This window comes from Salmo trutta, chromosome 9, assembly GCF_901001165.1.
Source record: "Salmo trutta chromosome 9, fSalTru1.1, whole genome shotgun sequence".
NCBI lineage: Eukaryota > Metazoa > Chordata > Actinopteri > Salmoniformes > Salmonidae > Salmo > Salmo trutta.
In genome coordinates this window covers 38882430-38897087 of record NC_042965.1, presented here as the reverse complement: position 1 = coordinate 38897087, position 14658 = coordinate 38882430, and the positions used below count along the sequence as shown (strand labels likewise).

Genomic DNA, 14658 nt, shown 5'->3' with positions numbered 1-14658 from the left:
GTGTGGCAACAGGGAGTACAGGAGGAGACTAAGCACGCACCCCTGAGGGGCCCCCGTGTTGAGGGTCAGCATGGCGGAAGTGTTGTTGCCTACCCTCACCACCTGGGGGCGGCCCGTCAGGAAGTCCAGGATCCAGTTGCAATAGGGAGGTGGTCAGTCCAAGGGTCCTGAGCTTAGTGATGAACTTTGGGGGCACTATGGTGTTGAACGCTGAGCTGTAGTCAATGAACAGCATTCTCACATACATATTCCTCTTGTCCAGGTGGGAAAGGGCAATGTTGAGTGCAATATAGATAGCGTCATCTGTGGAACTGTTGGGGCAGTATGTGGATTAGAGTGGGCTAGGGTGTCTGGGATGATGCAGTTGATGTGAACCATGACCAGCCTTTCAAAGCATTTCATGGCTACAATGCTACGGGGCAATAGTCATTTAGACAGGTTACCTTGGCATTCTTGGGCACAGGGACTATGGTAGTCTGCTTGAAACATGTACTACATGAACAAAAGTACGTGGACATGAGCTCGTCAAAAATCTCATTCCAAAATCATGGGCATTAATATGGAGTTGGTCCCCCTTTGCTGCTATAACAGCCTCCACTCTTCTGGGAAGGCTTTCCACTAGATGTTGGAACATTGCTGCGGGGACTTGCTTCCATTCAGCCACAAGAGCATTAGTGAGGTCAGGACTGATGTTGGGAGATTAGACCTGGCTCGCAGTCGGCATTCCAATTAATCCCAAAGGTGTTCGATAGGGTTGAGTTCAGAGCTCTATGCAGGCCAGTCAAGTTCTTCCACACCGATCTCTTCAAACCATTTCTGTATGCTGAAACAGGAAAGGGCCTTCCGCAAAATGTTGCCACAAAGTCAGAAGCACTGAATTGTCTAGAATGTCATTGTATGCTGTAGCGTTAAGATTTCCCTTCACTGGAACTAAGGGGCCTGAACCATGAAAAACAGCCCCAGACCATTATTCTTCCTCCACCAAACTTTACAGTTGGCACTATGGTAATGTTATCCTGGCATCCTCCAAACACAGTCCGTCGGACTGCCAGATGGTGAAGCGTGATTCATCACTCCACAGAAAGCATTTCTACTGTTCCAGAGTCCAATGGCGGTGCGCTTTACACCACTCCAGCCGACGCTTGGCATTGGGCAAGGTGATCTTAGGCTTGTGTGTGGCTGCTCGGCCATGGACGCCCATTTCATGAAGCTCCCGACTAACATTTCTTGTGCTGACGTTGCTTCCTGTCAGTTGCTTCCAGAGGCAGTTTGGAACTTGGTAGTGAGTGTTGCAACCGAGGACATTTTTACATGCTACTCGCTTCAGCACTCGGCGGTTCCATTATGTGAGCTTGTGTGGCCACTTCGCGGCTGAGCCGTTGTTGCTCTTAGACATTTCCACCTCACAATAACAAATGTCAGTGAAGATACTTACCAGCTGGTCAGCGCATGCTCTGAGTATGCATCCTGGTAATCCGTCTGAGGCTTGTGAATGTTAAGGTATTTAGCTCGTCTAGTAGGCTCGCGTCACTGGGCAGCTCGCGGCTGGGTTTCCCTTTGTATTCCGTGATAGTGGGCAAGCCCTGCCACATCCGACGAGCGTCAGATCCGGCGTCGTAGGATTTGATCTTAGTCCTGTATTTACGTATACGCCTGTTTGATGTCTCGTCTGAGGCCGTAGTGGGATTTCCTATAAGTGTCCGGATTAGTGTCCCTCTCCTTGAAAGCGGCAGCTGCACTCATCTACAACACTCACATAGGCCTACAGCCCACTAGACTCATTGAACCCAGTAGCATTGAATTTGTACAGTATATTCCTCTTACTGTGTAGTCTTTTATCCATTGTTTTAATCCAGACAGACTTCCAGTAAGTGGCGTAGATATTATAGATATTAAAAATAGTATTTCCCCACCACCACATCAAAGCTCCCTTAAAACATTGCTTAAGACTAAGTCATGGCTATTGATCTTGAGAGACTTCCAGTAAGTAGCTAAGTGCCATAGATATTCAAAATCGATGTAGTATTTCCCCACCACTTAAAATCCCTTTCAAAACATTTCCTAAGTCTAAGTCGTGGCCATTAAGTCATAAAGCAACAATGCTTTGATGTGGCCAAGGACGGATTTGTTTTTTGCAATGCTTGGATTGGGACTCCTATGATTTATGACTGGGATACATAGTCTGCAGCACAAATGGCACCCTCTTCCTTATATGGTGCACTGCTTTTGAACAGGGCCCATAGGGGCCCATAGGGGCTCTGTTCAAAAGTAGTGCACTATGAAAGGAATATAGAGTGCCATTTGGGGCACAGCCAGAGAGGATAAGGGAAGGCTTTTACTCCACTGCACATAAAAAATATATTACTCTTGACAAGCAATGTGGAAAGGGACATCTTCATTTGTTGGAGTCTATCTCCTTTACGTGATCGTAGCACAATAAACAGTTCATACTTCAGCCTAATGACAACTCACCACTTCATAAATGTAGTTGTTCAAGGTAAAATACACATTTCCACAATCAGCTAAATAAATTGTATATTCTAGTCTTCTTTGGGTTAGCTTTAATCAACACCTTATCTCTCTATCTTTCTCCTTTTCTTTCTCTATTTCTCTCTGCCTCTATTTCTCTCTCTACCTCTCTATTTCTTTCTCTGCCTCTCTCTCTCTCTGCCTCTCTCTCTCTCTGCATCTCTCTCTCTCTGCATCTCTCTCTCTTTTCCTCTCTCAATTCAATTTAAGACCTGTATTGGCATGGGAAACATATATTTACATTGCCAAAGCAAGTGAAATAGATATTAAACAAAAGTGAAATATACAATAAAACAATTTTCAGTTAACATTACACTCACAAATGTTCCAAAAGAATAAAGATGTTTCGATTGTCGTATTATGTGCAAATAGTTAAAGTACAAAAGGGAAAATAAATAAAGCCATGCTACTGCTGGCTTGATTCTGAAGCTAAGCAGGGTTGGTCCTGGTTGGTCCCTGGATGGGAGACCAGATGCTGCTGGAAGTGGTGTTGGAGGGCAGTGATTGGGGACATTGTCCTGTGTAGGGTGCTGTCTTTTGAATGGCATGTTTAACAGGTGTCCTGGATCTCTGTGGTCACTAATGATCCCATGGCACTAATTGTAAGAGTAGGGGTGTTAACCCTGGTGTCCTGGCCTTCATTCCATCATGGCCAACTAATCATCCCCAGCTTACAATTGGCTCATTCATCCCCCCTCCCCAGGTTGTTGCTGTACATGAGAATGTGTTCTCTGTCAACTTACCTGGTACAATAAGGGTTAAATTCAAAAATGTACAATGGTGTTTGTTCTTCACTGGTTGCCCTTTTCTTATGGCAACAGGTCACAAATCTTGCTGCTTTAAGGGCACACTGTGCAACTTCACCCAATAGATATGGGAGTTTATCAAAATTAGGTTTGTTTTCTAATTCTTTGTGGGTCTGTGTATTCTGAGGGAAATATGTGTCTCTAATATGGTCATACATTTGGCTGGAGGTTAGGAAGTGCAGCTCAGTTTCCACCTCATTTTGTGACAGTGTGCACATAGTCTGTCTTCTCTTGAGAGCCAGGTCTGCCTACGGAGGCCTCTCTGTACATAGTCAAAGCTTTCCTTCATTTTGGGTCAGTTACAGTGGTCAGGTATTCTGCCACTTTGTAGTCTCAGTTTAGGGCCAAATAGCATGCTAGTTTTCTCTGTTTTTTTTCCAATGTGTCAAGTAATTATCTTTTTGTTGTCTCATGATTTGGTTGGGTCTAATTGTGTTGCTGTCCTGGGGCTCTGTGGGGTGTGTTTGTGTTTGTGAACAGAGCCCTAGGACCAGCTTGCTTAGGGGACATCTGTAGATGATGGCTTTATTATAGAAGGTTTGGGAGGTCTCTCTCTCTGTGTCTTCTAGGGACTGGAGAGAATACTTCACACTGTGAGTAGATGAGCGATGCCATTTACGAGAGGCTCAGACACACAGTTACACATTGTTTTGTTATTGCCAGGCTAAGACGAAGGGAATGAGAGAATGGAGGAGTGGGAGAGAGGAGAAAGTAAGGATATCTCTGTTTCTCTCTTCCCTCCTCTGTCTCTTTGTGTGTGTGTGTGTGTGTGTGTGTGTGTGTGTGTGTGTGTGTGTGTGTGTGTGTGTGTGTGTGTGTGTGTGTGTGTGTGTGTGTGTGTGTGTGTGTGTGTGTGTGTGTGTGTGTGTGTGTGTGTGTGTGTGTGTGTGAGAGTGAGTTTCTAGAGTCCCCACCATATGGAGAAGACTCTGTCCATCACATTTGGTTTGAAGAATTTGAATAGCAAAATACTTCATTTAAATCATGGGCATCTTTCAATTCAAATTCAAATATCCATTATTCTCTCTCTCTCTCTTTTCATTTATGTCTTTCTCTCTTCATCTCCCCTTCCCTAACTATGTTCACTTTCTCATTATTTTTTCTTCCTCTCTGTTTGTCTCTCTAATTCCCTGATGTAGATCTTTAATGTCTTGGAAGTGGCTGGATAGGGCCTCATCTGGAAGTGGCTTGGTAGGGCCTCATCTGGAAGTGGCTTGGTAGGGCCTCATCTGGAAGTGGCTGGATAGGGCCTCATCTGGAAGTGGCTGGGTAGGACCTCATCTGGAAGTGGTGGATAGGGCCTCATCTGGAAGTGGCTGGGTAGGGCCTCATCTGGAAGTGTTTGGATAGGGCCTCATCTGGACGTGGCTGGATAGGGCCTCATCTGGAAGTGGCTGGATAGGGCCTCATCTGGAAGTGGCTGAATAGGACCTCATCTGGAAATGGCTGGATAGGGCCTCATCTGGAAGTGGCTGGATAGGGCCTCATCTAGAAGTGGCTGGATAGGGCCTCATATGGAAGTGGCTGGGTAGGGCCTCATCTAGAAGTGGCTGGATAGGGCCTCATCTGGAAGTTGCTGGATAGGGCCTCATCTGGAAGTGGCTGGATAGGGCCTCATCTGGAAGTGGCTGGATAGGGCCCCATCTGAAAGTGGCTGAATAGGACCTCATCTGGAAGTGGCTGGGTAGGGCCTCATCTGGAAGTGGCTGGATAGGGGCTCATCTGGAAGTGGCTGGATAGGGCCCCATCTGAAAGTGGCTGGATTTTGAGTGGCACTGTGGGGGGTAAGATTCAGATGGAGAGAGAGGGGGAGAGAGAGAGAGAGGGAGAGAGGGAGAGGTGAGGAGGGGTGTGACAGCCCGTCTGATTCCTGAGACAAGGGAGATTTTATACGAACCAGAACACGGCTGAGGCTGGGCCCAGAGCAAGGCTGAGGCTGGGACCAGAGCAAGGCTGAGGCTGGGACCAGAGCAAGGCTGAGGCTGGGACCAGTGCGAGGCTGAGACCAGAGCAAGGCTGAGGCTGAGCCCAGAGCAAGGCTGAGGCTGAGCCCAGAGCAAGGCTGAGGCTGAGCCCAGAGCAAGGCTGAGGCTGAGCCCAGAGCAAGGCTGAGGCTGGGACCAGTGCGAGTCTGAGACAAGAGCAAGACTGAGGCTGAGTCCAGAGCAAGGCTGAGGCTGAGACCAGAGCAAGGCTGAGGCTGGGCCCAGAGCAAGGCTGAGGCTGGGCCCAGAGCAAGGCTGAGGCTGGGCCCAGAGCAAGGCTGAGGCTGAGACCAGAGGAAGGCTGATGCTGGGACCAGAGCAAGGCTGAGGCTGGGCCAAGAGCACAGGTGCAAATCTAGTGCCAGGAATCATTACATGTCACTACTTTAACACAGGCTTCACAGCACAGATCCGATATACTAGATGGGTTAGCGAAGTATTAGCTTTTGTGTGTGTGTGTGTGTGTGTGTGTGTGTGTGTGTGTGTGTGTGTGTGTGTGTGTGTGTGTGTGTGTGTGTGTGTGTGTGTGAGTGTCTCAGTGTGAGTGTCTCAGTGTGAGTGTGTGTGTGTGAGTGTGTGTGTGTGTGTGTGTGTGTGTGTGTGTGTGTGTGTGTGTGTGAGTGTGTGTGTGTGTGTGTGTGTGTGTGAGTGTCTCAGTGTGAGTGTGTGTGTGTGTGTGTGTGTGTGTGTGTGTGTGTGTGTGTGTGAGTGTGTGTGTGTGTGTGTGTGAGTGTCTCAGTGTGAGTGTGTGTGTGTGTGTGTGTGTGTGTGTGTGTGTGTGTGTGTGAGTGTCTCAGTGTGAGTGTCTCAGTGTGAGTGAGTGTGTGTGTGTGTGTGTGTGTGTGAGTGTGTGTGTGTGTGTGTGTGTGAGTGTCTCAGTGTGAGTGTGTGTGTGTGTGTGTGTGTGTGTGTGTGTGTGTGTGTGTGTGTGTCTCAGTGTGAGTGTGTGTGTGTGTGTGTGTGTGAGTGTCTCAGTGTGAGTGTGTGGGGGAGACTTGGACAAGAGAACAAGGTGGAATGGGGGTCGACTTACGAGGAACGAGAGGGGAAGCGTAAACCGTGTTCCTATCCCATTGTTGGCTTTTTCCCATACTAATTTAGTTGAAAGGGGTCTGTGGCCCTGTGGCGGTATGCGGAGAACACCCTAAAAGCCCTCACATTTAATCTTTATAGATGACCGTAAAACAGCCCTGTGAAAACAGGGAGAGATGGGGTGTCAAATGAATCCCAGAAAAGGAGAGCAAAGCTGCACTAAAGGTCAGTAGCTCTTACATCTCTCCGGAGAGACTTTACTGACAGAGACCGTGCTCAACGCATTTCAAATACTGACTCTGTGTGTCACACAGAATGCCGCGGCATATTGTTACAGCACAGGGCTCGCAGTTTGCAGGTGCAGACATGCAGCACTTTATTGATAACGTACATTTCAATGAAAGCTAATTAAAGGGGAGTTTTCAACATATTGTAGCCTACACACAGCTCCATTTCAATTTCTTTTGGGGGGGGCGGTCATTTAGCAGACACTCTTATCCAGAGCAACTTTTATCCGGGTTTGTTTAGTCAGGTTGTCCCATTGGACCTCTTGTTCAAGCGAGACCGTGCCTGAGTTGGTGTTGTGCTGCTCTATTGTCAACAGGTTAGAGGAGGACTAGATCCAATAGTCCATGGGTGTGCCCCAAATGACATCCTAGATAGTGCACTACATTTGACCAGGGCCCATGGTCCGAAGTAGTGCAGCATATAGGGAAAATTGTGCGATTTGAGGAACAGCTGTTGTTAAGGTGTGTGATGGTTCAGTGGGAGGTTGGCTGGTTTTACCAGCCGTTTCCTAGCTATTAGTATGCAGGTGTGCAGACCGTGTGTAAGTTCGAGGTGTTCAGTGGTATAGTAGTCTATAGGACCACAGCCTTCTCCTACAAGGCTGGTAATGGCCATGGTGTTAGGGTGAGTTGTTCTCCTCATGTGTAAAGTAATTGAATCTCCCTGACTGATGTCAGGTCTACATCAGCCGTGGTGTGAGGTAAAGCATGAAGGAGATGTGGAGTTGGAAGACATATACCTTTATGTACCAACTAATATGAATCTACTGTATTGATAGGCTAGCACAGTGTTCAACGTGTTTGAATGTACTTCAATGTCCTTGAATGTCCGCATACACTTTAACTTGCTCAGGTTCAGCTTCGGCATTATTGTATTTGTTATAAGCAATAGAAAAAAGTCCAGTGACTATTGACTTCTGATTTAAAATGACAGACAGATGTTTTAGTCGGCTAAAAGAGACCTCTGTTCTTGAGGGAAATTGACAGTCAGTCTCTGATCCTCTCCTGACCTCAAAACCTAAACAACAAGCCTCTCAAACCCTCTTCAGCCCCTCAGAAGTTTTACACACACTCATTTTTCAGCTTTCATCTTTCTCTGTGGCATCAGAGTGTGTGGCTAAATGCAGGCAGACCTGGGTTCAAATACTATTAGAAATCTTTAAAAAAAAATTACAATAATTTTTGTCTGCCTAGAGTACAAGTTGGGTGGGGTTTGAACTTTTGTAACTGTTTCATTAGTTCAATTGCAACAGGCTAGCTCAAACAAGCACAGATAGAGAATTAAAAATAATTTAAAATAGTGTTTGAACCTTGGTCTGAAGCGCAGGCAAGCTAGCGGCTTGCTAATAGCATAGAAAAGCATGTTATTTCTATCCCATCTCAGTGTTATTCTTTGCTGCAGGTTTTCTCCCTTCTGTGTTGACGATTCGGTGCTTTTTTTATGGCTACACTGTGCCAGAGATTTTAAAGTTTATCATACCTTTTATGATTAGGGGCACTTGGAAAATGGTTATTAAAGTAAAGTATGTTGAACAGCGGCCAGCAGGGAACAGCTGTTTTTCTCTGTTTTCAGATGTAAGTGAGCCACACTGCTGAGTTAAAATACACACTGTCGAGCAGCTAGCTGAAACACACACTGGCTAGCAGCTAGCTGAAACACACTGTCGAGCAGCTAGCTGAAACACACACTGTCGAGCAGCTAGCTGAAACACACACTGTCGAGCAGCTAGCTGAAACACACACTGGCTAGCAGCTAGCTGAAACACACACTGTCGAGCAGCTAGCTGAAACACACTGTCGAGCAGCTAGCTGAAACACACACTGTCGAGCAGCTAGCTGAAACACACACTGTCGAGCAGCTAGCTGAAACACACACTGGCTAGCAGCTAGCTAAAACACACAATGGCTAGCAGCTAGCTAAAACACACACTGGCTAGGTGAAACACACACTGGCTAGCAGTTAGCTAAAACACCCACTGGCAGGCAGCTAGCTGAAACACACACTGGCTAGCAGCTAGCTGAAACACACACTGGCGAGCAGCTAGCTGAAACACACACTGTCGAGCAGCTAGCTGAAACACACACTGTCAAGCAGCTAGCTGAAACACACATTGGCTAGCAGCTAGCTGAAACACACACTGGCTAGCAGCTAGCTAAAACACACAATGGCTAGCAGCTAGCTAAAACACACACTGGCTAGGTGAAACACACACTGGCTAGCAGTTAGCTAAAACACCCACTGGCAGGCAGCTAGCTGAAACACACACTGGCTAGCAGCTAGCTGAAACACATACTGTCGAGCAGCTAGTTGAAACACACACTGTCGAGCAGCTAGCTGAAACACACACTGTCGAGCAGCTAGCTGAAACACACACTGTCAAGCAGCTAGCTGAAACACACATTGGCTAGCAGCTAGCTGAAACACACACTGGCTAGCAGTTAGCTAAAACACCCACTGGCTAGCAGTTAGCTAAATCACCCACCGGCAGGCAGCTAGCTGAAACACACACTGGCTAGCAGCTAGCTAAAACAGAGTAGTTGGAGCGTCTCCACTTTCTCTTTACTAACTAGGGCTGGGAATTACCAGGGACCTCACGAATTACGACATGTCTGGCTCCCAAGTGGGTGGGCCTATGCCCTGCCAGACCTACCTACGGCTGCGCCCCTGCCCAGTCATGTGATATCCATAGATGAGAGCCTAATTTATTTATTTCAATTGACTCATTTCCTTATATGAACTGTAACTCAGTAAAATCGTTGAAATTGTTGCATGTTGCATTTATATTTTTGTTCAGTAATATATTTTACATAACCACAAATATTGTATTTTCAGCTGTTTTAAGCTGGTGTACAAAACTGAAAGTAAAAGACGCAAAAATGAAACGTAAGAACGGGAAGCATAGAAATAGAGCATATAGAACAGATCTACAGCTTCTTAGATTTGCTTTCAATGACAATGACAGATCTACAACTCACATTTCTATGTGAATTTGGTCAGTGTTTCTTTTATTTTGGCAGTTACCTGTAGTTACTCCTGTAGCTCTTCAAGGGGTTCATATTGAGAGAATGGTACTGATTTCTTCCAGGGGTTCATATTGAGAGAATGGTACTGATTTCTTCCAGGGGTTCATATTGAGAGAATGGTACTGATTTCTTCCAGGGGTTCATATTGAGAGAATGGTACTGATTTCTTCCAGGGGTTCATATTGAGAGAATGGTACAGTGCTAGAGTTGAATGGCGGGAACCCGGTTACTGAGATTTACCGCCCAAAACCGCTCCCCTTTCCCGGGATAAATAACTGCGAGAAACCGGTAAATTACAATAAATTATTTATATCAACAGCATGATGTGGAATGGAACTGATAAATGATATGCAATGACTAAATCTGTCTTCTCTTTGGCCTTCTCTCTGCTCTCTGCATGATCAATCATCAACGCTCATGGTGGGGACAGACAGCCCATCTTGGTATGGAGAACAGTTCACAATACATGTAGCCCTACAGTATCATCTCATCATGGTCACTTTTTTTCTTGTGACAGGTAGGACTACATTTCCTGCAGCATAGCCTATGACCGAATGCTCGTCTAATATACACACCCACATCTGACTTTCGGGAGTCACCATATTTTTGTTGTTGTAAATATATATACATTTTTTTCATTGCAGTGTTAAAATAGCCTTGACTCGAATATTGTTGCTTTAAGTCAGAGCATGCGTGAGCAGTCACTCTCTCTCCATGAATTCCATTCAAATTGCATCCAAAATACATGTAGATAATCCTGTTCAAAATATCCTAGCCTACCTCAGTATTAGCCTTGTATGTACAGTAGCTAATGAATGATGGGTTATGCATAATACGCTTCTAACTTATTGCCTCTGTCTCTTGTGCAATAAGCAAGTACCTGTGCTCCGCTGGCTTCTCTCCTTTAAAAAACGCTCCTTAGCTCTTGGATTCCCATGCAGGAAAAACTAGACTAGACTTGTTTACTGAATGCTAAATACAGCAGACAACAGAACTCATGGGTAGTTTGAAAGAGCGAACGTGCAATGGCGGTAGACTACATGTAGACACTATGTAGTTATTTATTCAGACCCATAACCATTCAATCTTCGTGAAGAGAAATGAAAGCCTTCTGCATCTAATTCTAGTCCTATAGTGTTCAAGGATGTCATTAGAATGATGAGGATAAGGACAACGAAATGTATTTCATTCAACTGTTGAAAGCGAGGAAGGAATGAAGCAACAATAGAGAGAGAAAGAGGTAGCTAATAACATTAGGGGAATTATTATGCTATATATGCGTCAGCTTACTAATTATACAAATAGGCCCTATTATAGTTCAAAATTGAAATCAAATTCGCTAATCTATACTTGTAACTTTGTAGGCTGCATGTGCTGCACCAGAGTTGCATGTTCTCTTCTGCTTCTTTATGGTTTGAACGATCTGTGTAATTCCAGTCCATATAATACAGTATAATATAATACAGTACAGTAATACAGTTCACACTCCAAAAGATTATCCTACTGGAGCTAGTTTCATTTATTTACCCAAGAGAGCATATAGCTAGCTACATCTATGAGCTGTTAGGTTTTTCTGTTGTGCGTAATGAGCAGTAGCCTTTATCATATACAGTATGTATTGGATAACAGCACAATCATTTGGGCTTTTTTGGGTTAGGGCTCATTAAATGTATTTAATATGTGTCTCATCAGGCTCCTGTAGCCTCAGGCTTGAATGTTTGATTAAAGCTCTAATCAAATCCAGACATAGGTCTATGTATATGCTTTATAATGCTTTATAATGCTGTTGAATGACACTTCCGGTTTTGGGGGGAAATACTGGGTTACCTTGGAGAAAAATGATTTATTCTCTGGATGTATTTGTAAAATACTGGGAAAATATTCAACCCTAAATAGATATGATAAACAAAGTGCTAGATGGTACCCTAATCCCTACATAGTGCACTACTTTTGGCCAGAGCTCTATGGCCCTTGGGCAAAAGTAGTGCACTATGTAGGGAATTGGTAGCCATTTGGGAGATGAGCCCATGGTTAGGAGGAAGAGAGGGATCGTTTTCTCCTAACGGAGGACAAAAAAAAGATAATGCTAACAGTTACCGTAGCTCGATTTCATCCCTAGGTTAAAGTTTCCTCTGTTCCCCACTCAATAACCTTTTTCTGTGCTGTGACAGGAGAGGAAGAGACCCTGGGAAGTGTTTTTGATAGCAGAAGAAAAAAGGAATGGAAACGCCCTTCAGAATTCGCCCCACAATAGTGCTGTAACGGGATAGCTGAGCCCCGGGGGAATATGTCTCAGGCAATTACAGTCAGAGTTGAGAAAAGGACAACAGTAGTGCTTCTAAAAACAAGCATTCCTCCATTGACCTGGGATGTTTTTATGGTTGCCTCATGCACCTCACTAACAAAAATGGTTCCACGGATTGCGATAATATACTCCCAAGTGTATCTCTTACCTTTTCATTATATAATCAACTGTTTATAAACATCTTAGAAACCATTTACAAACTCTTTGTAAGTGAAGTATTACCATTAACAAATATGCTTGGTATCACACAGACAGTATGCCAAAAATACACAGAAACCAGCACCTGCTCAAAGCCTCTGTCTAGATGTGTGGGCTCTCCCCTTCCTTCCCACCGCCCATCCAATCCCTTCCCTTCCTCCCCAACCCTACCTCCCATCCAATCCCATCCCTTCCTTCCCAATCCCACCGCCCATCCAATCCCATCTCTTCTCAGTGAAACCAAAACAGCCAAAGCGCCGCAGGGGCCAGAGGGGGGCCAGGCTGTCAGGTTTGAAGGGTTAAAAGTGCAGTGTGGAAGTTCAAAGATCTGTGACCCCTTCTGACAAAAGGCCCTGCTCTCTCTGTGCTCCCCAGGACAGGTCTCTGTCTCACTGCTTCAACCTAAACAAAGACCCCGTGTTCCTCTGTCTCTCTGTCTGTCTGTCTGTCTGAGAGCCTTCTGTCTACACTGGTTTCTACTGGAAATGCATAGTCAGTTCTGAGGGCCAGAACACAGGGTAAAATACCAACTGAAGCAGGCTGCTGCGGTAGGGAGATGATTGGCACCACAAACAATAAAACATTCTGAAATAAATCTCCGCACAGCAGGCAGTCCGCTGTAATTGTATTTAATATTCAGTCTGCAGTTTTTGCTATATAACCTCTTTTTATGTCTGTTTTCTTCCTCATTTCCCTTCCTTACATCTCTTCCCTTCACCTCCCTTTCTCCCCCTCCTTCCCTCCCTCCCTCTCTGCCTCCCACACTCCTCTCCAGGAACCCTGATGGTGACGTCCAGACGTGGTGTTACATCGCTGACCATGAAGACGGAATCTACTGGAGATACTGCGACATACCCACCTGTCAGAGTAAGAGAATGTGTGTGTGCGTTCTTGCGTGTGCATCAGAGTCATGTAGTCAACGCCCTGTGTTCCTGTGTTACACCCTGACTGACCTGAAAGCCCAGAGGCCCTGTTCGTCTCTCGGTCGGGGGCTCTGTCAGTCACACGGCGTGTCAGATAGTTATGAAAACGTTTATAGGTCATCTGCAGAAGCGTTTCACTGAACTATTATCATCCTGAAGAATGTCTCTTAACTTCCTACCATCAGCAGCTCTGCAGTGTCTGGGCATGCCTGTTCCATGTGAACTGTTAGTCAGTCACACTGTTTTTACATTTCTGTAATTAGCTGTCAGTCATTCAGCTCAGCAGAGCTCAGTACAGCAGTCAGTGTGTTGTGTTATTGCCTCTGTGCTTGTTCTCTACTGGTATACATGTTCTCTACTGGCATGTTCTATTCTGGCATGCTCCCTTCTGGCATGTTCTCTACTGGCTTGTTCTCTACTAGCATGTTCTCTTCTGGCATGCTCCCTTCTGGCATGTTCTCTACTGGCATGCTCCCTTCTGGCATGTTCTCTACTGGCATGCTCCCTTCTGGCATGTTCTCTACTGGCTTGTTCTCTACTAGCATGTTCTCTTCTGGCATGCGCCCTTCTGGCATGTTCTCTACTGGCATGCTCCCTTCTGGCTTGTTCTCTACTAGCATGCTCCCTTCTGGCATGTTCTCTACTGGCATGCTCCCTTCTGGCATGTTCTCTACTAGCTTGTTCTCTACTGGTATACATGTTCTCTACTCGCATGTTCTATTCTGGCATGCTCCCTTCTGGCTTGTTCTCTACTAGCATGCTCCCTTCTGGCATGTTCTCTACTAGCTTGTTCTCTACTGGCATGTTCTCTACTGGAATGTTCTCCACTGGCATGTTCTCTACTGGCTTGTTCTCTACTGGCATGTTCTCTACTGGCTTGTTCTCTACTGGCTTGTTCTCTACTGGCATGTTCTCTACTGGCTTGTTCTCTACTGGCTTGTTCTCTACTGGCATGTTCTCTACTGGCATGTTCTCTACTGGCTTGTTCTCTACTGGCTTGTTCTCTACTGGCTTGTTCTCTACTGGCATGTTCTCTACTGGCTTGTTCTCTACTAGCATGTTCTCTTCTGGCATGCTCCCTTCTGGCATGTTCTCTACTGGCATGTTCTCTACTGGCTTGTTCTCTTCTGGCATGCTCCCTTTTGGCATGTTCTCTACTTGGCATGTTCTCTACTGGCTTGTTCTCTACTGGCTTGTTCTCTACTGGCATGTTCTCTACTGGCATGTTCTCTTCTGGCATGCTCCCTTCTGGCATGTTCTCTACTGGCATGTTCTCTACTGGCTTGTTCTCTTCTGGCATGCTCCCTTCTGGCATGTTCTCTACTAGCATGTTCTCTTCTGGCATGCTCCCTTCTGGCATGTTCTCTACTGGCATGTTCTCTACTGGCTTGTTCTCTACTGGCTTGTTCTCTACTGGCATGTTCTCTACTGGCATGTTCTCTACTGGCTTGTTCTCTACTGGCTTGTTCTCTACTGGCTTGTTCTCTACTGGCATGTTCTCTACTGGCATGTTCTCTTCTGGCATGTTCTCTACTGGCTTGTTCTCTACTGGCATGTTCTCTACTGGCT

The 14658-nt window shown here is 45.7% G+C and overlaps 1 protein-coding gene across 1 annotated transcript in view; it reads left to right on the top strand.

Moving 5' to 3' along the window:
- Positions 1-14435, top strand: part of LOC115200520 (kremen protein 1-like) — a 65603-nt gene extending 51168 nt beyond the window's left edge. Inside the window, exon 3 of the mRNA XM_029763645.1 lies at positions 12942-14435. Within this exon, the coding sequence (XP_029619505.1) occupies positions 12942-13230 (289 nt within the window). The 3' untranslated portion in view covers positions 13231-14435. The remainder of the gene's footprint in view (positions 1-12941) is intronic.
- The last annotated feature ends 223 nt before the right edge of the window (positions 14436-14658 follow it).